Source organism: Cervus elaphus, chromosome 7, assembly GCF_910594005.1.
Source record: "Cervus elaphus chromosome 7, mCerEla1.1, whole genome shotgun sequence".
Taxonomy (NCBI): Eukaryota; Metazoa; Chordata; class Mammalia; order Artiodactyla; family Cervidae; genus Cervus; species Cervus elaphus.
Window position 1 is genome coordinate 41,725,460 of NC_057821.1, and position 25,254 is coordinate 41,750,713.

The following is a 25,254-nucleotide window of genomic DNA, read 5'->3' on the forward strand; positions in this document are numbered from 1 at the left end:
TATCACCTCCATTTTGCAGTTGATGAAACAGGCTCAGAGTGGCTCAGTAACTTGCCTGAGACCACACAGCTCTGGACACTGTTGGAAATTCAAATCTGCTTGACTCCAAGCCTCCCCACCCTGCTGCCTCTAAGACTGAACCACAGCAGGCTGGCTCTAATACAGCAACACAACGCTATGAAAATGCTGATATGAGATGACATGTTAGTCGCTCAGTCGTGTCTGACTCTTTTTAACCCCTTGGACTATAGCCCGCCAGGCTCCTCTGTCCACGGGATTTCCGAGGCAAGAATACTGGAGTGGGTAAACATTCCCTTCTCTGGGGATCTTCCCATCCCAGGAATCAAACCGGTTCTCCAGCATTCCAGGTGGATTCTTTACCGTCTGAACTACCAGGGAAGTCCTGAAAATGCGAAAAATTGTCCTAAGTGGGCAATAAGAATTAAAGCTGTCTTTTGTGCTATCCTGTGGTCAAAGCAGAGAACAAGCTTCAGTAAGCTTGCAGTTTCAATGAGCACAGTAAAACCACCACCAAGGACACCCTGGCTCTGGAATCATTTCCTCTTTCTAAGAGAACTATTTCTCAGAAGGTTATGGCTGTGTGTCACTGGACATTATGTTGCAGGAAAATGGGGCATGGCACGAGACAGTGGGCATGTCCCAGGTCTCAGGTGTGTGCCTGGGAGAGGCTGCCGGGTGAGGGTTCTTAGCTTTGCGCAGGAAGGACTTTAAGCGTCAGCCATAGTAAAGTGAGTGCAAGGTTACTCAGATTACACATTCCGTAGACAGAATGTGAGCCATCCCAGAAGGTGAGAGAGGTCCTGAAACACAGGGTGGTTAGTTTCCATGGGCCGGTTACTTCATAGGCTACCAAGTGGGTGGATTATTCCAACTATTTTGGGGAAAGGGCAAGGATTTCCAGGAATTGGGCCACTGTCTACCTTTGGCCTTTTTACAGTTGGCCTGGGTGTGTTATTTAGCTAATGCATTATAATGAGTGTATAATGAGGTTCGACTTTCTACTGGAAGTCGAATCTTATGCCATCTTGGGCCAAATGGTTCTAACCAGTTTATGTCACATCCTCAACAGCTCTGTCTTTCTTTTAAAGGTCACGCCCTTCCCCCTTCCCTCCTGTCTCAATACAATGGTGACAGTATTTCAAGCTTCAGTGAAATGTTTCTTAAGAAACGTCGCACTTAACAAATAAACCTTTTCCTCTGTGTTCATGATGATACACTTGTGCAGAACAATTCTCCAAAGCATTTAAAGGTAATTGATTACTCGTTAATATTTACAACCACCCTATAAGTGGTTTGGAGCTGAATGCTGCTATTTGTATTTTCTTTTCCTGTGATGACTAACATTTCAAAAAGTTAAGAAGTCCTAACTGGACCCTGAAATTAAACGCTGGTCTCTGGCTCCGAGCCCAGTGTACTTTTGTGGCCTTGAAGATGACCATTTACTAATAAATCTAAGAAAATAATAAGTATAGATATGTCCCTTAAGGCTTCAGGCTAAAATTGCTGCCCTATCTTCCTTTCTACCTTTGAAGTTCTAAGGAAGGGGACTCGTGGCTTCTTGTCCTCCTGTGTACGTCTCGGGGCCAGACACAGACTCTCACCTGTTGTGTCATCTGGGCTCTCACGACGGCACCTGTGGTTGATGTTCTTACCTCCATTTTACAGGCAGGGAAACAGAATCTCAGAGACATTAAGGAAATTTCTTCGGGGGAGCCTTACTCCCCTGAAAAATGACAGCTCCAGGGTTTAAACCCAGGTCAAGCCAAGCCCGTGCTTATCCCACCCTTTCTGTCCCACCTCTCTTACTCCTTAAAAAAAAAAAAAAAAAAATTCTGACATCTATCAGGAAATTTTAGAAACAGGCATGAGAAAATATGAATAGTTAAAAATTCACAGATTACTGCCAATTCTTATTTTAGCATTCCTGCCAGATCTTTAATTAGAAAAGCAAGACTGTTACATTGTCAGATTGGCTTGTTTGAGATTCCCCATCTCCCCAGGCCTCCGCTCTGCTGGAGGTGAGCACTGCCAAAAGGTGGCTGTCACGACACACCCAGCAGTGTGTTCGTGTGTGATCAGGATTTGCTTTCATATATGTGTTCCTGTTTGAAGAGGACGTTCCAAACATCATCATTTTACATTTTAAATAGGAAATCCATAATACCACCAAGAAGCAACCTCATCTTTTTTTTTTTTTTTGGTCATGAAAGTTCAGGATGAATGTTTTGATTCATCTAACAGACTAACATCTCTCATTTCTTTCCCCAGAGCATACCTGCATTATAACAGACACAAATGTGCCGGGAGAATGCTAAATGGCTTTGCTCCTTTTTAAAGGAACATAGATACCAAGCTGATCAGGAAAGGTTAGCAGGCAACTACCGGCATCAAAAAGAGAGAGAGAGAATCAGAATCCAATCTCCTTCTCTTGACAAGGATTCTTGACAAGTATTTCTTGTCAAGTATTTTGTATCCGACTTTGTAACACACAGAAGCAGGCTTTATTGTTAAAAGGTATCTTTCCAAGGTAGCCTTAGGATGTTATCTTCTGTGTACCGTGTAGATTCTGTCAAATTAGTTGCTTTAAAACTCAATAGATCACAACAGAATTGAAATGATAAAGGACACACAACCAAGTTTTAAGCAATTACATTATCTGACACTCATGTGTGCCATTTTTTTTAAAAACCTGCTATTAGAAACTGTAAATAAACTCAGGCTATGGTACATTAACAAAATACAGGGAAGTATAGACTGTCTCTGATTTTTAAAATAGGTACTTACATGTAAAATTCACATAAGTATTTACTGTGTCATCTTCTCCACTTTCATATCCCTCTCGGGATCCCCAGTGACAATGCTGTGATATACAATAAAGTGGGTTCAGGAGCAGAAGAAAGGAAACAGTATCATGAAGAGAAGCTATAGTTTTAGGGAGCTGACTGCAGGATGGTGAGCTGGAAAATCATGGCCTTGGGAGTCAGAGGGGCTGGATTTAAAAATCAGCCTTACCGCTTAACACCACATCACCTTAAACAAGTCATGTAACCTCTCTGAGCCTTAGTTTCTGAATCTATTAAACAAGGACAGTAATACACGCCATGTGAGATTCTTGAAAGAATTAAATGAGATGAGACGTGTAGCCATAACTGAAGCCATCACCCACTGATTCAGTTCCAGAGGAAACAGAATTTAAAGGATAAACATCATGGGAAAGTAATTCCAATTTTATTCAAGTGTCTCCAGCATTAAAGCAGTCCTATCATAACCAATTGCAGTATTTCTCATAACTGCCTGTTTTTCTACCTGATTCACTTGTGTCCTTGGCATCTGGAGTTTCTCATTTCCTACCAAAGAATATTCTCCACCCTGCCTTGCTTTTTCTGTCACTCCCACTCCATCTCCCATCTCTTTCCAGACTTTATTACCAAGGTGACTTAACTTCTTTTGAAAAGTCCCTTCTCTTTAACTCCAGTCTCTCCATCTTTGTGTTTCTCTGGCCATTCTGTGTTACAAGTTTTGAGAAACCATTCTGAAAAAGAAAGACCAGTGGTTTGGTTTGGGAGATCAGGTTGGCAGATAAGAAGGTTTGTTTAAATGAAGCTGGACATTATGGGCTTCTTCCTCGTCGATATGGGAGAGTGAAGTGGTAGAAAATGGACCAGCATGCCAAGTTGATCCTTTTCACCTGCAATTTATGTAAATAAAGTGGCACAGAATGGCTGCTCAGTCATGTCTGACTCTGTGACCCCATGGACTGTAGCCCACCCGGCTCCCCTGTCCATAGGATTTCCCAGACAAGAATACTGGAGTGGGTTGCCATTTCCTTCTCCAGGTGATCTTCCCGACCCAGGGATCAAACCCACGTCTCCTGCATTGGCAGACAGGTTCTTGACCACTGAGCCACTGGGAAGCCTGGCACAGGGTCTGGCACAAAATAAAATCTCAACACTAGTGTGTCCTCTTCTATTCAACGGGGATGCGAGGAAGAGCTAGAGACTGGCCAGCTGTCTGTCTGTCTATCTCCATATGGTCTCTCTACATGACTGACTTGGCCTTCCTCCCAGCATGACTGTCTAGGGGGGTCAGACCCAGGTAGAAGCTGCAAGCCCCTTTATGAAGTAGCCTCAGAATTTACACAGGCACCAAGTTTGCAAGCTAAAAGAATCAAGTCTTAAGACCAGCCCAGATTCAAGGGGAAGAAACTACACAAGGGTCTGAAAGCTCAGATGCACGGTGGATTGGGGGGCCAGCTTTGGAGCCCACCTAGAACATAGCCCACTCAACTCCCCAAAACATTTTTTCCTCATTTTGGAAATTTAGAAATATTTTGTTCCACACTACAGTTGACTTTCGCTGAAGAGGGGAGAATTTGGGTTAGATTGGCAGCCTCTTACATTAAGCAAACAAAGTTCAGTGTGAAAACACCCAGTCCCTTCCTTCTTGGAGACACAGTGTGACCCTAAAGTCAGGCTGCTTGAATTCGACTCTTGACTCCACCCTATACTCTAGTTTGAGCTGCTTTTACATCCTAGCATTTCCATCCTGTAACAACAACAAGACCCTCTGGTAAGGGAACACCTTAAGCTCACTGAGGAATTGTAGACAGTTGACAGTAATTTCAAAAAACAAAGGTAGCATAATTTGTAATGTGGATATCGTGAATAAAGGGCAGTTTACTGGCAAGTGAATTTATGGACAAATGAAACTTGCACTTGTTTGGATTTTTTTTTTTTTTCTTTTTGGTTGTGCCACGTCTTAATTGAGGCACGAGGGAATCTTCATTGCTGCATGCAGGATCTAGTTCCCTGACCAGGGATCAAACCTGGGCCCCCAGCATTGGGAGCATGGAGTCTTAGCCACCAGACCACCCGGGGAGTCCCACACTTATCTGGACTTGAGGCATCTCCAATCTTTTTGTCTTTGACTTCACTGGGAAATGAATGCAAGATGGCACCCAACTTGCCCTTAACTTTTTCAATTCACTTTATTATATTAGTAGAAATTCAACCAATAACATATTCTTTTGAGTGCACAAATATAACCAAAGCTTTGCAGACAAATGCAATAAAATCTGCTAAGTAAGTCTGGGAGGCAGGGCTGGCTAGAAGTGAATAGAATCTGGGGAAACTGGTTTCTGAAATGCCTGAGAGGCAATGGAAGACTCTCCTTACCAAACGTTAACAGGGAGGAGGCAGACAGGTTTCACTAGTCTTTCATCAGACATTTAGAAATCAAATAACAGAAACATCAGAGACCCAGAGACTTCCTAGGTTGGCCCCGGGTGGAGTAGTAGGGGGGTTCCCTTGTGGCTCAGCTGGTAAAGAATCTGCCTGCAATGTGGGAGACCTGGGTTTGATCCCTGGGTCGGGAAGATCCCCTGGAGGAGGGCATGGCAACCCCCTCCAGTATGCTTGCCTGGAGAACCCCCATGGACAGAGGAGGCTGGCGGGCTGCAATCCATGGGGTCACACAGAGTCAAACACGACTAAGCATGCACACCCGCCCAGGCTCATGATACAGCTAGAGCATGAGCTGTGTCAATCAGGTGTTCTCTGTGTCAAGCATCGAAATCAACTCGACCTAACTTGAACAAAATGGATCTTTCAGCGGGATACAGGGCTGATTCCGAACAGACAGGCCCAGGCACCTCCAGAAGGCCTGGGTAGCAGAGGTTGCTAAATGGTCTTGTCTGAACATCCTCAAAAGGATGAACCAGTCCGACCACTTTCAGTCTTTTCACCGCTAAGGAGAATGACACCAACAATCCTGGAGTGGGTTGGTTTTCTCGGCAACTAGCCAGAGAAAAGATGACCACTATTTAAACATATCCCATTTGAATACGCCCAGTGGGAGAGAGGTGATTCTTCCAAATGACTGGTTTTGCCCCAGGAAAGTAAAAGGGCTGCGGGCTGCCAAAAGCAACACATATCTATTACAAAAGTCAACATTGACTCGCCGGAAGAATAATACCTGTAGTGAAATGAGGGGTCTTTTCTTAGAATAATCAGGCAGGTGGTTGGAGGGCAGAGTGTGGGCTGGGCAGTAGTGTGCTGCTGTGCTGCCAGAAGTGGCTTGTTTTGCCCCAAGAGGCTAAAAGGCAGTTGAGAAAGAGGAATAATTATAGTCTGAGACAACCTTTGAGAATAACCTATTATTATCTTGTACCCTGTTTGATCCTGCAGACTCCTACAGCCAGGTGAAATCCCAGGCCCAGAGCATCCTTTTCCAAAGACCTAAGCACTCTTAGAAAGGAAAGGGCCGCTAGAAAATCCAATGTTAGTTTGAATGAATTAATTCTGCTTGCTTTCCTGTTCATCTCAGTGAGGGTTTGAGTAAAGAGGTGGAGAAGGGGTTGGTGATTTGGGTGCACTAGCTAAGTCAGGCTGACCCAGGTCAAGTGCAAGGGCTTGGGGCAAATGAAGGTTCAGAGACCTGGGGAAGAGGAGCCCTGAGATGGAGGAGGGCCATTAGGATCGACCCTCCTCAACACACGTATCACGGTTTCCCACTCCCCACCCAGAACTCGGGCTCTGATTGTCATTCAGCCACCTTAGGGGTTAAACCAGCAACCTGTAGAAGAGGCCTTGAGACTAAATGACTGTTTGTAACTTTGCGGTTGGGGGAAGATGCATCTTGGGTTTCTAAACACTGACATAAACCTTAGGAGCATGGCTTTTTCAGCTGGGGTGTTGTCTATAACGCATCATTTAGACTCTGATTTTTTGTTGGTGGGATTTATTCTGAGCGACCTGGCCTGGGGAGTTCCATCATCAAGCAAACAATCACTTCTCACGCATGTAATTTGGTTAAGCCCTTAATGAGGCACAGTGGCTTTTATCATGTCTGCCTCACATCTTTATTTAGTCTGACTGATTAACTAACTGGCTCAAACCCCCTGCCTCTGTGGAGTACAGATAAACAAGGGCTTAACTGACTCGAGGGATACCTTACAGTCTCCCACGGGGCCGTGAGAGACGTGGGGAGTTCCTCTGAGGTGGTCCCGTCAGAGGGCTGTCTGCTGGGAAGCTGGAGGCTAAGGGGGAAAGAGGGGAGTTGGACTGCCCAGGTCAGGGCACTGCTGGAGACAGGGGGTGGGCGGGGGGCCTCCGGGCCTCTGCAGAGGACCCTGCCTGTGCCCTGTTAAATAGAGCATCCTTCCCTTTTCCTTTAGTTTGTCTGCCAGCTCCCTGCCCCACCCCCCAGGAGAACCTAAAAGCAGAAGAGGGCAGAGGAGCAAAAGGGAAAGCCCAGCCCAAGTCCACTTGTCTGTCTTTCTCTCCTCAGAGGGCCCAGAGAGCCTGGGCCAGGCCTGGGCCTCAGGAGGGTCGGACTGGAGGATGGAGACTTAAGCTGGACTGGACCGTGTGTGTGTTTGTGCATGTCTGTGTGTGTCATAAAAGTTTCAAGAAAGCCACACCCATGACACCTTCATAATGTAAAAAAATGAGATTATATGTCTCCTTCAGTTAATTTATCTTATTGCTTTATTCATTTTTTTAAAAAAGTCTAAAAGGTGAGAATACAGCCTGATATGTTTTGACCTTAAATCATCCACATGACTAATTATGAGGTTCGCTAAGAACAATCAGAATGTTGATATGAAAAAAAAAAAAGAAACAGTGACATGGTACTTGGAAATTCAGCTAAAAATGACTCCAGTTTTGCAGAGTGAGAATTTTAAAAGGTCCAGTTTATGACAATCTTTGTGTACCCTCAATGTTTTTGTATTGGCAAACACTGTAGATTTCGAAAATAAGCATGAAGAGCTGTTTTTGGAAGCTGGCGTCTATGCACCTAGCAGTATCAGCTGTATCTGTACACGTCATCCTAGCTCAGAACCCCAGAACAGTACTGCTGTGAAGAAGCTTGGTAGCTTCCAGACCACCAGCCTCCAGGCCGGGAGAGCAAGGGTACTGTGGGCTCACCATCTGGCATTACAGTGACTTAGATCAAGAGAACAGTAGACAGTTTAGATTGTTTGTCATCGACTCAACAAATTGGCTACTAATAGGCGAGTTCTCCAGAGTCATCTGTCAGATGAACACTAGGCTAAAGTCATGACCTAGAACTGTGCCTCTAATGTACCATCTAGAAATGAACCAGTTAATTTTACTGCTCAGCAAAAGAGAAGACATAGAACTGAAGTATCCATGGGCAGTAAGTCTAAAATCCAGACTTTCCCCCTTGACCCCATAAGACCACAATTTAAAACCTACCGAATGCCAGTGCAGGGAACTCTACTGCAACCCACTCGTTCCTCTGTGTCTTTAAATAGTGTGTGTGTAGTTTAAGAATGCTAGAAATTTCAGTTTTGTGAAAAATGAACAAAAAACACTTTTATATGCTATTTTAATAGTTGGAACTTAAGTTTTCAACAGGATTTATACACACACACACACACACACACACACACACACTTTGGCCACCTGATGCGAAGAACTGACTCATTAGAAAAGACCTTGATGCTGGGAAAGATTGAAGGTGCGAGGAGAAGGGGATGACAGACAATGAGATGGTTGGATAGCATCACCAACTCAATGGACATGAGTTTGAGTAAACTCTGGGAGTTGGTGATGGACAGGGAGGCCTGGCGTGCTGCAGTCCATGGGGTCGCCAAGAGTTGGACATGACTGAGCGACTGGACTGAACTGATACATATATACATCCATATATAAATATGTATATATAAGTATGTTATAATCTTATTTATTTTTGGCTGTGCTGGGTCTCCATTGCTGAGCGGACTTTTCTCTAGTTGTGGCCACAGGGGGCTCCTCTCTAGTTTTGGTGCACAGGCTTCTCACTGCGGCGGCTTCTCTTGTTGCAGAGCACGGGCCCTCGGGCACGGGGACTGCAGTGGTTGTGGCTTCCGGGCTTTAGAGCGCAGGCTCAATAGTCGTGCTGCACAGGCTTCCTTGCTCCACGGCATTCGGATCTTTCCGAACCCATGTCTCCTGCTTTGGGAGGTGAATTCTTTACCACTGAGTCACCAGGGAAGCCCTCGAAAGGATATATTTAACATCAACCATTGTCGTTTAGCATTTTTACTAAAAGTAGTTGATAAAGCACTTTATATATAGAGTTTATTGACAAGAAGCCTATCATAAATATTTGTTTTCTTCTCCACCCCCCCCCCCCAAAATAACTATAAGGTCAAAATTCCGAAGGAAGATTGGCCAGTTTTCCAAAACGTTTGAGTGAATAGCGCCTGCCCCCACCCCCCCAGCCCATGCTCTCTGGTGTTCACTGACGTAGGTGAGTTCTGATTGGGAAGAGCAGTGATGTGTCTGGACCCCCAGAGGGTGGAGGTGGAGGCCAAGCAGGGGCAGGACAAGGGGAGTTTATTGACCTTTAATATCCGTGGGGTTCTGAGGACACCACAGCTGACACTGATCCTCACTTCTGCTCCCATTTCAGCCCCAAGCTATTTTTAGGGCAAAGAACTTGAGACTTTATATCGAAGGCTAAATTTAGTGATGGGTGAAACAGGGAGTTAATGGAAACTCTCTCCCCACTCAAAACATATCATCAGGTTTGGGTAAAATGCTAATAGCACTTAAGGAGGTGACAGTGAAGAGGGAAAAAAAAAAAGAGGACTGGTTTGAAGGCTGGATCTGATCCCTGGCTGATTTCCATTTGGCCTGGGGGAGAAGCTCCCAGATCTGATTTGATTTAGGGCTGCGTGAATGAAGATGCAATAAGGTATTGCAAACATTTAGTGGCGATGCCCTGGATTAAAAGACGAAGACAGGATGGTTTGTGGTTCCCCAAGGGTAGACAAGGCACTTCAGAAAATCATCCTCGGGACCCACATCTCCCAGACTGTACCTCACAGGAATACAAGCAAGGGGTGGGGCCCCTAACCCGTTTCTGACTTACTGCCTCCTTCAAGATGCCAGAATATTCTGCTTCACCAGCTTGGGATAAAATTATTGCTCAAATTAGCCTCCAATTTGCCTATCACTTGAACGGTTTTTCTTCTCTCAGTCAGGGCCCTCCCCCATAGTAAATCCCAAACCTCAGAGATTGTCTTAATTCAAAGAGCCAGATTAGCGTTATCTTGGCTAGAGTCAAAATTCAGCTTCACCCCCAGGAGGCTAGAGGATAACTCCTAATTATCAGGTATTGGTTATTCTTTGCTAAAGGCAGCTGGGCTCCCAACGAGATCAGCTTTGTGACTCAGACCTCTGTTCACACACAGATGCACACACACACACACGCATGCATGCATGCATGCATGCATGAATGCAACCTCCACTTCACCCAAAATAGCCCTTTGGTAGAATTCAAGCTGCGCTGGGGGCCCAGGTGACCAGCAAAAACCTGTCTGCCCCAACCTCCCCTACTCCTGTTTCCCCCAAGGTGATCTCCCCAAGGTCCCTCTAGTCTGAAGTTTTCCTGTCATCTGACCTCAGTGAGACAGTTCACCCTCCCTGAGATGTTTTATATGTTGGGTGACTTCAAAGAGGAAGGGGTTAGACACTTTACTGCGTCTACCCTTTCAGAGACTCCAGAGATTTTATGCAAATTTGTAAACCTCTTCCCCACAAGCTTTAAGATCCACCCACCAAAGCGTATTACACCCTTTCTCTGTAAACAAGTGATGCCTGTTTGCATTGACCTGCATAAAATAAAGGGTCATGCAAATGATTCTTCCAGAAGACCTGCTCCAAGATGACTTGCTGTCTCCACCATTAAGACCCTGCCATGTGCTCCTCCCAGTAAAATGATACAGACCCTTGTGAAGTGTGACCCGCCCCTCCTGAAAATCCTTTCTCAGAGAGTGTGAAGTGAGTAAAAGTCCGGTGGGGCTTTGGAAAGGCTGTTTTTGGGGATTTCTCTGGTGGTCCGGTGGTTAAGAATCTGCCTCCCAACACAGGGGTCGCAGATTCCATCCCAGGCCGGGGAACTAAGATCCCACATGCTGCAGGGCAACCAAGCCCGCCTACTAGCAACTGCTGAGCCCTCGCCCCAAAATGAAAGATCCCGTGTGTCACAGGGACGATCTCACGCACTACAGCTAGGACCCCGTGAAAGGCTGTTTCTACTGGCAAACCCTGGTGGGCTCTGTGTGCCCTGCTCAGACCCCCCACGCCGTGGAGTGGACTCGGGATGCTGGCTGTCCTGCAGTTCCGCAGGCAGTGCCTTAGTCCTTGTGTTTGAGGAAATGAGGCTGGTAATGACCTGGGGTGCCTCATTGTGACTCAACGCAGAGGCAGAGCATGTCGGCTTGGCCAGTGGGGAGGACGGGTTCCCCAATCTGAACCTTCCTCCCCTCCTTCAGGCCCGCCTGGGGTCCTCCCAGGTCTCTGATTCACATTTACCCTGGGAAGCCTCTAGTTCCCAGGAAAGGGAGTCTCTACGTGGATCCCAGGCAGGGGCTGTGTAACCCTCTCCTGTTCCTCTCCAGAGGGCAGAGGGCAAGGAGGCCTGGCCTGGACAGGTCCCCCTGCTCCCTTACTCTGCTCCTGACCCAGGCGAGCTCTCTGTCTCCTCTGTTCCCTCCCTCTCGGGTCTTGCCAGTCTGTGAAGCCAGGCCAGCTGGGCTCAGCCCCTGTCGGGAGAGCTGTAGGCATCACGGAGCCAGGTGCCATTGTCAGGAGCTGCCCAGGCAGGCCGGGCCAGATGCCAAACTTCACCAACCAGTCACGTGCACCTTCCAGGAGTTTGCACCAATGTGCCCAGATTGAAATTTCTCAGGGAGGGGGGCCCTCAACAATAGGCTCCGTCTTGGGACTCTTTCAAAGCAAAGTCAAGGTGAGTGACCCTTCATCTGGGCTGTCATCGCCACATGTAAACGCTGACCACCTCTCCTCTAGACTGGAAACTCTTCCCAGGTTGGGAGGTGCCTTACTGTCCTTCATTTCCTCATCTGACACAGGTCGCATGCTTAGAATCCTGCCTCAGTGGGTAACAGTCATCCTTGTTGTCGCAGTAAAGTGTGTCCAGCATCTCGTAGTGCGCCGGGCATGGGCAGGGCCTCAGCAGTCGCTTGCTGAGTAGATGATGTTACAGAAAACCCTGAGGACTCAGCCTCGCAGGACTGAGGGAGGCATGGTAGGAAGCAGTGGGCAATCAGGAGAAGGAACCCCCAAACCCATCGGATGCTCAGCCTAAGAGCCCAGCATTTCTTTCTTCACTGTTGGCCAAGGACCAGTCACAGCCCCATCTACTGTGACCCAACTTGCAGGGTCAGCCAGTATCAAACATGGGCAAGAATTGCTTTTGGTCTTTTTTTTTTTCCTCCCTAGAAGGAGATTATGAGGGGCTGTTTCTTAGACCTATAAGAGGGGGAAATAAGCCTATAATAGCTAAATTAGAGACAAAGTACCCAGTGTACCTGATAATGAAGCTTGTGTTGCTTCAATTCAGAGGTTTTGAATGAGGCTCTTGTTTGGAGTACTTTTCCTCCTGTGACATTTCCACTATTTAAAAAAGTTGAGGTTTCATGAGAAGTTCTCCATCCATGAGCTCACTGTCTCTTGGAGCTGTGTTCCCTGGCTGGGTACCACGAGGTGACGAGCAGTGGCTGATTAGGATTGCGTAAAGCACAGTGATCAAACTCACTTCAGGAACAGAACTCCAATCACGGAGGAACAAACTATTCAGTGTACACCACGGGCTTTCATTGGCATGTACGATGGTTTATTAAGACAACAAATACATCTGTTCACTTGCATTTCTGTGTATAAATGGAGACTATACACTAGTTACAGCAGAGGAGCCCTGTGTTTTTGTCCATGAGAACTTTGAAGAAGAAAGAACTTTGGAGAAAGAAATTACTTTCTTTCTTCCCCTCCCCTCACTGAGATTCTCAGCACATCATAAAGGCAGTGTTTGCAAACTTACCACTTATAATGCGTAAGCCTCTGAACCGAAGTAATACCAGCTTCACTGGGGCTTCCCAGGTGGCGCTAGTGGTAAAGAACCTGCCTGCCACTGCAGGAGACAACGAAAGAGGCTCGGGTTTGATCCCTGGGTCAGGAAGATCTCCGGGAGGAGAGGATGGCAACCCACTCCAGTATACCTGTCTGGAGAATCCCATGGACAGAGGAGCCTGGCAGGCTACAGTTCATGGGGTCGTAAAGAGTCGGACAGGACTGAAGCGACTTAGTATGCATGCACACACTCAAGTTTCATTACCAGGTACTCTGGATACTTTTTCTCTAATTTAGCTATTATAGGCTTGTTTTCCCCTTTCCTAGGTCTAAGAAACAATCCTCTTTTAGGTGGGAAAAAAGGCTGAAAGCAATCCTTGCCCATGTTCTGTACTGGTTGACCCTGCGGCCTGGATTACAGTAGACTGGGCTATGACTGGTCCTTGGGCTACAGGCAGACATGGAAAGCATGAGTTCTGTTAAAAACAGAACTGGAGAAATGATCTTGAACCTTCCTCTGTCCACCTGGGGAGTGGGGGGGCCCAGTTGGCAGCTATGCCAGAAAGGGAGAGGCATAGAGACAAGGCACTAAGCTGAAGTCACCAGGCGGCAGGTGTCCTGTGGTAGAGCAAGGCGGAGAAAGAGTGAAAAATGAGAGCGAAGGGGTCAGAGACAGAGAAATAAATGGGGCTGGAAGAGTTGTCAGGAGATGGGACAGGGGCCATTTTTTCTCTGAAATGACAGCTACTAAGAGCTGATCAGGACACTAGAACATTTGTGGTTTCTCAAAGACAACAGGAACCTTCCAGTTCCAGAAGCCAAGTCTCAGAACACGGGCAGCTCCTAGGGTTCTCTTCCTTTGCTGTGTAGCGTTCTTATCGAAGGGCTGAGGGGCAGTCCTATGCCCCGGGGTAGCTCCAGCACACCCGTTCTCCATCCCTCTGGGCAGAGCCTCAGCCTCCCCCACGAGGCGCCTGGATTCACTCTCTCCTTCACACAGCGCTCCGTGGTCAGCCAACGCCCTGTGGCTGCAGGGGCTCAGGCTCACACCCCAAACATTGCAAACGAAGTGATGGGGCCGGTGCCTGTTTGAAGGAGTGGCAGAGTGAGGGTGGAATTCGACCTGGAATCCTGGAGTCAGGGAGGTCGGGGGACTCTGAGGTCACAGCTGCTGTTCCAGCCAGAGCTTCGGCTGCCGTTCCCTGCAGGCAGCTCAGGTCTCAGTGCTCAGCTCGGTTGTTCTCAAAGTTAGAGCCCACTGGGAAGTCTTAACAGTGTGGCTGAGGAGCTGTGGCCTCAGACCAGCTAAATCAGCATCTCCAGAGATTGGGCCGGCACTGGTATTTTTTAAATGCTCCCCAAGTGATTCTCACGGAGAAGGCAATGGTACCCCACTCCAGTACTCTCGCCTGGAAAATCCCATGGACGGAGGAGCCTGGTGGGATGCAGTCCATGGGGTTGCAGAGTCAGACACGACTGAGCGACTTCACTTTCACTTTTCACTTTCATGCATTGGAGAAGGAAATGGCAACCCATTCCAGTGTTCTTGCCTGGAGAATCCCAGGGACGGGGGAGCCTGGTGGGCTGCCGTCTATGGGGTTGCACTGAGTTGGACATGACTGAAGTGACTTAGCAGCAGCAGCAGCAAGACATTCTCAAAAGCATCCAGGGTTGAGAACCCTCCACTCACCTGCATTTAAACTGCTCTCTTGTTTCCTGCTAGAATCAGTTTCACCGTATCAGTTTCCACTGACATGGGCAACTCCTGTGGACAGAGAGGAACTCTAGGAGACTGGGGCCTCCTGTTTGCCCTTCTACTCAATCCTTTTCAATTACTGAGATTCTCCTCTCCCCCCACCTATATTAAGCTGATACTTAACTACAGATAATAACTGTCTCAATCATTTTTTGTAAGTAGTTCTTATTTAAAAGTTTCAGTTTGAATTAAATTCTCTCACTCAAAGAGATTTCAGTTCGATAGTGGTTCAGAAGATGTAATTTCTAAGATATACTTTCTCCAGGGAAAACCATTTATTTGTCGACATTATAGAATGTGTTCTCCTCTAGTCATGTAGGGTCCCTCCCTACACTTGGATGAACGGAGTTACTTGGTTATTAATGAAAATTTCATATCATATAGATCCCACATAGACAAAAAATAAAAGAAGTTTCCTCCTCTAACGTACTGTGTAGTACCTTTCTCTCATCTGAGCAGGAAAGATGGGGTTAGGCGCCTGATGACAGTTTATTACAGTGAGATTTCGAAGCAAACAGATGCAGCTGAGCTGTCCCTCACTTTTCTTTCAGTGTGGCTCACGGTGAAAACACTCGTGCCCTGCTTTGCTGGGAGTCTTGTAAGACCAACATTTGTCTTGTTGGTTGCCAGGGTCCAGCCCCAGCAGGATCCAGGGGGTACCCTCAGGATGAACGGCGTCGGCGAGAGAGAGAGAGAAGACACATGAGACCAGCCTTGATAGGGCCAAGTCTGCAAGGGAGAGAGAGACAGAGAGAGTGTGTGAGAGAGTGACCAGATGGGGGGTGCAGCAGAGTCTGGCAATGCTTTATTTTTTACCATAGCTTTTATACCCTAAGTTAGTACATTTCTAAGGGGAAGATAGTTTAACATTACGTCAGATTGTCCTTCACTAAACCAGGTTGTTTTCTGCATACTTCTTTGTTTATGAGGGTCTTGTACATTATCTTCTGGCCTTGGGGCCTACTAACATTTTATGCAGGTCAGGTGAATGTAAACCTATTTTCTGTTTCTATGGTGACCTTAACTGAAAGGGAGCAGTCTCAAAGGGCAACAGTACAGAGTAGAAGTATAACCTTGTTGACACAAAAATTAATCCTTCTGCAGAAGTTGTCAGTTGCGTTTATCTGAGAAGTTTACCCCACACAGACTCTGCAGCTTCAGTGAGACAGCCTCTGCCTAGCACTCCTGGCTGACAATTAGCAACCATCTCATTGTTACCACACTAGGGCTAAGCTCTTATTTTTCTAGATCTATAACTATATTAACAGTGGTTTCTATAACACAAGCTTAGCACATTAAGAGCAAAAACACAGCAAGCAAATGTTAACCCAATAGCTACTTTTAGAATAATTTTTCTTGTGTTTTCTAATAGGACTTCCTCACCCCCCGAAGGGCTCTATGTCTATTAGGGCCTTTATATGATCAGGTTCTTTATGTTATTTTATGATTAGGGTATTATAAGCAATCATGCATATTAGTACCAAGGGCATAAATGCATTTGGTTAACAAACTACCAGCAAAGGAGTTTAAATTAAAACACTCCTTTGACCCTGGATAATCTCATAAAATATCCACCACCTGGATAATCTCATAAAATACCACCACCAATTTAAAGTTATAAATTGATTCTTATTTGGAAAGAGATCAGGGAAAGCCTTCTGCCTGTGTCACAGAAATTAAGGAGTAGTCTATTGAAGCAAGCATCAGAAAGACAGATATCATCTTTAAGGTGAGCGCCGGGGGCAGCTTTTCGGAATCCCTGAAAACCTGATCTGCCTGCCTGTCAGGTTTTCTCCCTCATGACCATGTCATGGGTAGGGTCTTGTGTGTTGGCTCTCGGCAGTTGGTTTGTGAGCTTTCTTCTTCAGACTTTGATTCCCTCCCCACCATTCCTTCTTCTTTTACATTCTTCACCTGGGCTCTAATCGTTGCTCTGCTGTTGGAACTCCCCTCCTCCACCTCTCTGGTTCCTGTTTTCTTTTTCGACATGCCATGCTAATGTTACCTTCTAGCTTTATTTAGCTTACTATATTCTTGGAACGACTAATTGTTTCACAAGAAAATTTACTGTTTTTGTTTTCTTTTGGCGTCTTTAAATTCTTAAAAATTAAAGATGTCAAAAATCTTGTTTTTTATTATAAGTAAGTTAATAACAGCACATTACAGATATCTTTACAAGCATAAGTTAGATACCTTTACAAATCTAAGATTCTTGTACTCAAATGGCAATAGTTCCTTTCCCATTACTCTGAAAGATCTCTGCCAATAAAGTGGTATGAAGTCCGCTGGGTTCTTTTATAGCATCTTTTCTTTACTTCTGGTTCCACCAAATCTTCGTTTAACACTTTGTCTACAGTAAGAATCCATTGAGACTAGGAAGCCCCTTTCCTTAGCCGTGTCCTAGAGCCGTGCTTCTCATATTTAAATAAATATGGATCACGTGGGGATCTTGTTAAACCTCAGATTCTGATTGAGTAGGTCTGGGTGGGGCCTGCGATTCCGAGTTGGCTAGGAGCTCCCAGGGGTTGCTCCTGCTGCTGGCCCAGGGAACCTCTGCCACAGGGAGCTACTTAAGCAGCTTTGGTGCTCGCCCCAAACGTCTCACCACCACGACTTTCTCCACGCTTAGCTATCATCTTCTCAAGTCAACTCTCAATCAATTGCTGAATTAAGATTAAGCCAATAGTCCGCCAGGCTTCTCTGTTGGCTCAGTGGTAAAGAATCTGCCTACAATGCAGGGGACCCTGGTTTGATCCTAGGGTCGGGAAAAGCCCATGAAGAAGGGAATGGCTACCCACTCCAGTATTCTTGCCTGAAGAATTCCATGGACAGAGGAGCCTGGTGGGCTACAGTCCATGGGGTCACAAAGAGTTGGACACGACTGAGCGACTAACACACAATAGCCTCCAATATTGAGGTTGGTTCTCTGTACTTAAAAATTTTGTTTTTTCATTTTGCCAATCAGCTTTCCTTGCTTCTGACCACTATTACTTAAACTGACACAACTTGTCACATGCTTCAACTCGGGTCCTTAATCATTCCTATAAGACAACTCGTGTCCCAGTTGTCATTTTCCACTTTCATTATTTTTTCATTTACTTTTGTTTCCTCATAATTATTTCTTTTTAGCACTTTAAAAACTTCTGTTTTGAGGTTTATCAGATATGATGGGATTAAGAATGTCCATAAAACATCTCAAAATGAAGGACCAACATGCTATAGACTAACAATGCAGTGGTCAAGACAAAAATCAATGGGCACAGATAAAGCTATTTTCTAGTGACAGGCAGACTCTTTTTGATCTGATTTGGTGCCTTATTGAAATCTGTAAAACTTAGTAAATTGAAAGCTTATGAGCAGAGGAGTTTATTTAAATTGAATAAAATGAAAACTATTTATTGTTCCTCAGTACCTGTGGTTTCCACATCTACTAGATACTGAGGAATCTGTCTCTATAGACTGGATCATTAAATCACTTACTCTGTACCAGGTATTATTTCCGGGTGGTGGAGACTCAGTAAATAGCACCCCTCTCTATTACTTGTCTCAACTAAGAAAGAAGAAAGTCAGCATAAAGCACCCATCACTTTCATTTCTGGCAAGGCTGATGAAGCACATGACTTATGTTCATGGACAAGCAGAACTCCTATTACAGAACCTCAGGATAAGACTTGTCCACCCAGTCACAGAAAGTACAGGTCACCACAGTCTCCTCGCCTGGCAGCCTGTCCTTATGGAGAAGAATGGCTGTTCTTTACTGGATGTTTGCACCCAAGAAAAAGAAGAGAAGATGGGGCCAGGGCCCTAATTCCCTAAACCACTAATCAGAATAGTCACCTCGGCTCTGCCAGGAAAGGCCTATCCTCACACAGCCCCTCTCATTTGCCTCATTCAATCTCAGCCCCTAGTAGATCCTGTCTTTAAAATGTTGATATTTTGTTCATCACAATTTTTTTTCATTAATTTAAAACTTTTTGAATATTGCATCAAAATATTATTTATCTTGATTTATTAAGGTTTTTAGTTCCCCCTTAAGTTTTACACCTGCCTTACCCACCTCACCCTAGTCTCAGACCCCGTTTTAAAATACACGTGTGAGCAAATAAACAACTTCTTCCTTTTTAAATATCTATCTATTTTTGGCTGTGCTGGGTCTTCATTGCTGGGCGAGCGAGGGCTACTCTCTAGTGGTGGTGCATGGACTTCCCATTGCAGTGGCTCCTTGTTGTGGAGCATGGGATCTAGGCTAGAGGGCCTCGGTAGTTGTGGCACACAGGCTCGGTTTCCCAGCAGCACGTGGGATCTTCCAGGACCAGGGATTGAACTACTGTCGCTTACATGCAAGGCAGATTCTTAGCCACTGGACCACCAGGGACACCCCAGATAACTTTTTCTTAATTAAGCATTACTAAATAAATTGTCACATAATGTCATGTACTAAGTTGAGAAACAGGATGTACGGGAAGTGACTGGGCCGGTAACTGGAATGATCAGAAAAGATCTACGTTAGAGGACGATATTTAAGCTGAGCTCAAATGCCACAGAGCCAGTGGTGGGATAATTTGGAGAAAAGCTTGTGAAAAGGCCTAAGAAATGAACCTGAGATTTTCAGGGAACACACAACACACCAAAGGTTGCTGGTGCTAAGTCGCTTCAGTCATGTCCGACTCTGTGCGACCCCATAGACAGCAGCCCACCAGGCTCCTCCATCCCTGGGATTCTCCAGGCAAGAATACTGGAGTGGGTTGCCATTTCCTTCTCCAACACCAAAGGTTAGTGTGGCTTAAATGTCAAGGAATGATAGGTGAATAGTACTTACTTTAGGTAGAAGGTCAGGAAGGGTTCAAATTTTGAGACTTGTAAGCCCAGTGAGGAGTTCGACTTTCTCCCCAAGAGCACAGAAGGATTTAAAGCAGGAAAGCGACATGATCTGATTGCTCTTTTTAAATAATTCTCTTTGGCTGTTGTGTCAAGGATGCATTATGGGGGTGTGCGTGGTGAAAGAGGAGAATCAGATCCGTCAGTATCCCTGGTGAAAGACGGTGGTGTCTTGGATCAGGGTGATTTTAGTGAAGGTGGAGAAAGAGGAGCACGTTCTAGCAATGCTTTAGAAGTAGAGTTGATTGGACTTGATGAATTAATACTCAGCAGCTGGGGAAAAGAATAACTGGGTAATTTCGGGTGGCTTAACTTGAGCAACCAGGTGGATGGTGGTGCCGCTTAATGAATGGAAGAGGCTGGGATTAGGTTCGAAAGTGAGCTTGCAATCACATTTTCAATTTTTGGTGTTTTGGGTTTGGAGATGCCTGTTGGATACAGGTGGAGTTAATAATTGGTGTAAACTGAAGGAGGGGGAGGGAGGACTGGGCTGAAGATGGAGATCTCGGGCGCCACCCGCGCCTTGATAGAATTTACCGCATTGTAATGGATAGAAAAACCCAGGCAGAGAGCATACAAGGAGAAGGGCGGGAGGCTGCAAATGTAGCCTCTGGAGAAGCAGTTAAAACAGGAGGAGGAGGAGGAATGGACCGAGAGCGTGCAAGTATGGAGTCTTAAGACTGGGATAAGGAATGGCATGAGAACCAGCGAGAGGTCGAGGAAAAAAATCAGAGAAGTAACAAATGGAAACCACTGGTGATTCGACAAAGGCCTCCACCTTCGGTGCGAAGGACCGAAAGCCTGTTGGGACAGGCTGACAAGAAGAATGGAAAGTCAGGATGTCGGAACAGTCGCCACTTTCTCATCGAAGAAACCGAAGCTGAGTGGTTAACTGTCATAATCCAAGGTCAGAGCCAGCGGGCTCAGATCCTGGAACCAGAGCCCAGGAGAGTGTTCGCGACAGGTCCACTCACTCAAGGAAGCGCTGAATGTAAAGCATTCTTTGACGCGGCCGCTTCTATTTTAAAGAGAAAAGGCAGCCGGCCCGGCTTGGGCGAGAACAGGGCTTCAGAGCGGCAGGCTGTCTCCGCGGCCGGGGAAGGACCGCCCCCTTTTCCAGCAGCCCGAGCCGGCGCGCCCTACTGCGGCTGCGCAGGCCGGCGCGGGGCGGGGTGGGGCGGGAACGCGGAAGGGGACGCCGCGGGGACGAGCAAGGGCGGGGGCGGAGCGGGGCCGGGCGCGGGGGCGAGCAAGGGCGGGGCGGGGACGCGGAAGGGCCGCGCCGCGGGGCCGAGCAAGGGCGGGGGACGGGGCCGAGCAAGGGCGGGGGGCGGGGCCGGCCGCGGGGCCGAGCAAGGGCGGGGGGCGGGGCCGGCCGCGGGGCCGAGCAAGGGCGGGGGCGGGGCCGGCCGCGGGGTGCGGGGCGGGGACGCGGAAGGGCCGCGCCGCGGGGACGAGCAAAGGTGGGGGGCGGGGCCGGCCGCGGGGCGCGGGGCGCGGGGCGCGGGGCGTGAGGTGACAGGTGCTGGGGGGCGGCGGCGGCCTGAGCAGCGGAGACGCGGCGGCGATGCTGGAGACCCTGCGCGAGCGGCTGTTGAGCGTGCAGCAGGATTTCACCTCCGGGTGGGTACACGGTGGGGGACGAAAAGGGGCCAGCACGGCCGGGCCGGGGAGCCGGGACGCCGCCTCCGCGCACCCGGGGTCTCATGTGGCGCCCGCCACTCCCCTCACCCAACCCCGGGCCTCCCATCCGCGCCCGGGCGGGGACAGTAGCCAACTTTCCGGCGTCGGCCCGGCCGCACGAAGTAACTTAGGTCCCGCCGGGCAGGCTCAGACCCGCGCGCCGGGGCCGGGAGCGGGTCCGGAAGGCTGCGGGCGGCCGGGGGTCGGGTGACCTTTCCCCGGCAGATCCGGCCGGCCCGAGAGGGGTCGGGTGAGAGGCGAGCGCGCCCCACCCCCGCGGCCCCACGAGGGACGGTGCCCCGGCGCCCACTCCCACGCCGCCGAGACCCCTGCCGGCTCGGGCCGTCGTCCCCTTCAGACCGCCGGGGCCCGCCCGGCGTCTTGCTCGGCCCCGCGCGCGGAGACTGAGCGCCTCTTCTTCCCCTTTTGCTTTCTCTCTCTACGTCGGGTTCAGCGCCTCAGTGAAGAAACTCTCGGGCCACAGAAACGCCACAACTGGCGATCCTGTTCATGCCCTAGTGGTGACGCGCACGCGGACCTAGCGGTTCCCGAACTTTGCTTGGAATCTCCTGGCAACCATCCTGGTGCGTGCTGGGTTGCAAAGGATAGCAGCTACACCAGGCTGAGGATGGGGATTCGAAAGGACCACCCCCCCACCCCAGGTGATTCCAGTTTGGCATAGACTCTAACGCCAGGGGCCCTGGGATCTTACCTCTACCACTTAAGCAACGCGTTTCTGCAAGTTTCTCTGCCTCATGTTCCGCGACTGTTACAACAACGGGGATGATGAAGATGGTTCTCATCTCACAGGGTTATTTGTGAGGATGAATGAACTAACGTGTAAAACAGCGCACTCACGTTGTGTCACTGTTATTATTCAGTGCTTAATTCATTTTAACTTTTCCATTTCTTCCAAAAGGGTGTCACTTTGATAAAGGATGTGTCTGTCACCTTTAGATTACGGATCCGTTGGCGAAAGCTCTGCCTTTGAGGGCCTCTCCATCATGTTTTACGATTCTGATGAGAAAGATGTTAGCTACAACTGTATCTTAGTGGACAAAAATGTTTATATTATTTGCCTCTTAGGTGCTGAGTAGTAACAGACAGGCAGATACTTGAGCATTTACACGTAAAGCATTTTTGGTAGTCTTGGTTTGATGTCCTTATGACTGTTAATTGTAGATGTCCTAGGAGTCATTGATTGACGCTGTGCTTGATTGCTTGCATTCCCCGCCCCCCCCTTTAAATTTAAAAACTAACTTATTTTCAGAATGTAAATTATTGAAACGTTGGGGTACGATGCTGCAATGGTAGCATGAGAAGAGTAGGTCGCAGATAAGCCCATCTGGTACAGCCCTCCTGTCGTTACCTCAAGAAATTCCTTGATGGAGTAACAGTCTATCTTCTGGGAATTACAACTACTGAAACTTTACAGGTCAGGTGGTTGCCTCTGAACCCATTCATTCTTTGAACTTTGCTCAAGCAGGTTCAACTCACCTAGGAATATGGATTCTCCCAGACCATCCTGGGAGATCTGGAAAACCCGAGTTGAGGGTTGAGTAACCGAGAAGGGTGGAGGGGATCTGGTTCGAGAGTGCCTTCTCGAAAACGGAGTTTACCTGAAGCATGCCAGAAACTGGGGCCAGTTTGGGATTGGAGGGTCCTGAGAGGGCTTCCATTCTGTGAAGGCCCTTCATGGGCTTCCTTGTACAGGTCACTCTGAGCGGACAAGCCACTGGACCGGCCATGTGTGCCATTAGCCTGTCACCTGGTAGAGAAATCACTCCTCCGCAAGGTGAAATTAAACACAGCTGTATGTGTATATTACATGAAGGCACTGGGGGATTCAGAGCTGAAAGCGACATGGCCCTTGCCTCTCAAAACCACCAGACTGGACCTAGCATTCCTTTAGAACACTTCCTGTTGGTGCCCATAGAAGCCAGAGCAGCTGGCTTACAAAATAACTGGGAACATCTACCCTTGGGGTTGCCCTCGGAACTCAGTAGGGGAAAGGTTGGCTGCCTTCCTGAGCTCTTTCACTGTGGAGCTTCACAGTAGCTCAGAGCAACAGCCTGTCTTCAGAGACTTCTGCTCATTTTCAGTTTCTGGAAATTCATATAACTGGAGCTGAAACGTAGGCAGTTTACTGTTTTTCAAGTATAATAGGAATATTCTTTATCAGGCTCACAAGAGAATGCCACATTAGTGGTTAAAGCATGTGTGAACACTGAATTTCAACCTTCCATTCAAACTTAGAGAAAAGTCAGCTTCAAAGGACTGTAGGTTGTCCATGGACTCATGATCTTTTTTCATCAAGTTTCAATCATCATAATAGTTATGTCAAAATCAAGGTAAGCCTAGAAATTACGTTGCTTGCTTTCTGGGCTAACTGGGCGGTTATCTGGTGCAGGGGCTGAGGGACAGAGGGGACTGGCTTCCAGCTTTACTCTTTGCTCCTCACCTGCATGCGTCCTCACCTGGGTTTATGTCCCCCAGAGCTCTGGGAGCCTTTTGGAGAGTTCACAGAGAACCTCTGCTCTTTAAGGACTGGCTTGAGCTCTGAGGGAAACTTCTGGACACACTGAAGCACTTTCTTCAAATCCACTCTGGTCTTTGATTTTTTTTTTTTTTTTTTAACCTTCAGAGCAGTTATGACCCATGGCCTCAGGATTGATGTATTCAGGCGTGCAAACCCCTTCAGGAAACTGACAATCAGATTTACCAAGGGTTTACAGCTGCCTGGCACTGGCTGGCATTTCCTGTCGGTAATGCTCTGGGTGCTTTTGGATAGGGAGGGATAGAAGTTCACAGTGGTTACTTGTTGCAGCTAGACAGTGGGTGTTTCCTTCTCAGGGGTCAGAGCCCCTCTCTGCCCTGACCTCCAGCCTTGCCGCTGTGCTCACTTCTCTTCTCCCGTCTCGGAGTATCATAACCTCAAAGGAGAGTGTCTAAGAGTCCAGTTCACAGTTCACATTGAGGCTTTGCCTCAAATGCTGGCTCTTCCCTGATTACTTACCTTTTGATATAAACAGGGGAAAAAACCTTAGTATTCAACTTGACTTATTACTGAGTTCCTACCAGGTGTCAGACACCAGTCTAGGAAGTTTTCATAGAAGTTACCATAGAAGTTTTTTTCATTTTTATAAAAAAAAAAAAGATATGAGGCTACACGCCCAGTTTGCCTGCTCTTTACCAGTGTCTGTGTTTGGGGCCAGATCCTGCGGCTACAAGCTTGACATAAACAGTGTCTTCCCTCCAAATGCCCTAGCCTGGTGGTAGCATAAAGCAAAGCAGAAGGAAGTGAACATGGAAGATACAGGTGATGTGGATTGTGAGCTCAGAGGAGTCATGATATAAGATGCTTCAAAGAAGAGCTGACTTCTAGACTGGCCTAGAAGAATGAGAAGAGATGAGGCTAGATTTAGCTGACGGATTTCAGAGACGAAACTCTTGTGGGAGAGGAACCTGGAAAGGAAGTTTAGTGTCTGATAATAGAGGGTTGTCAGTGCTTTGCAAATTAATTCGTTTAGAAAATATTTATTGAGCACTTATCTGTTGATGGGGCTTCCCTAGTAGCTCACATGCTACTGCAATCAGCCTGCAATGCAGGAGACCCAGGTTCAATCCCTGAGCTGGGAAGATCTGTTGTGGAAGGGAATGGCTACCCCCTCCAGCATTCTTGCCTGGAGAATTCCATGGACAGAGGAACCTGGTGGGCTGGAGTCCATGGGGGCGCAGAGTCAGACGCAACTGAGCGACTAACACTTAACACCTATTGACAGGTACTAGGGTTGCAGCAGAGAATGCACACCAGACAGCAAATAACGGCCCTGCCCTCACTCAGCTGGCCGGAGGCCGAATATCTAGAAGGTCAGAAGTACTTGCTAAAAACAAAGCAGGTTCAGGGGTTGGGCGGGGGTGGGAGGATTGCTGTCTTACATAGGATGGTCTTGGCTTATTTTTAGGTTGACTAATCTTCTGAAGGTTTTGGGGAGGGTAGCAGCCTGAGCCTGCCTGTATTTTGGAAGAATAATT

At 47.5% G+C, this 25,254-nt stretch overlaps 1 protein-coding gene across 1 annotated transcript in view; it reads left to right on the forward strand.

Annotated features, from left to right (window-relative positions):
• The first annotated feature begins 20,949 nt into the window (after positions 1-20,949).
• DTNBP1 (dystrobrevin binding protein 1) overlaps positions 20,950-25,254 on the forward strand; it is a 97,078-nt gene continuing 92,773 nt past the window's right edge. Inside the window, exon 1 of the mRNA XM_043908498.1 lies at positions 20,950-21,159. Coding sequence (XP_043764433.1) covers positions 21,104-21,159 — 56 coding nt within the window. The 5' untranslated portion in view covers positions 20,950-21,103. The remainder of the gene's footprint in view (positions 21,160-25,254) is intronic.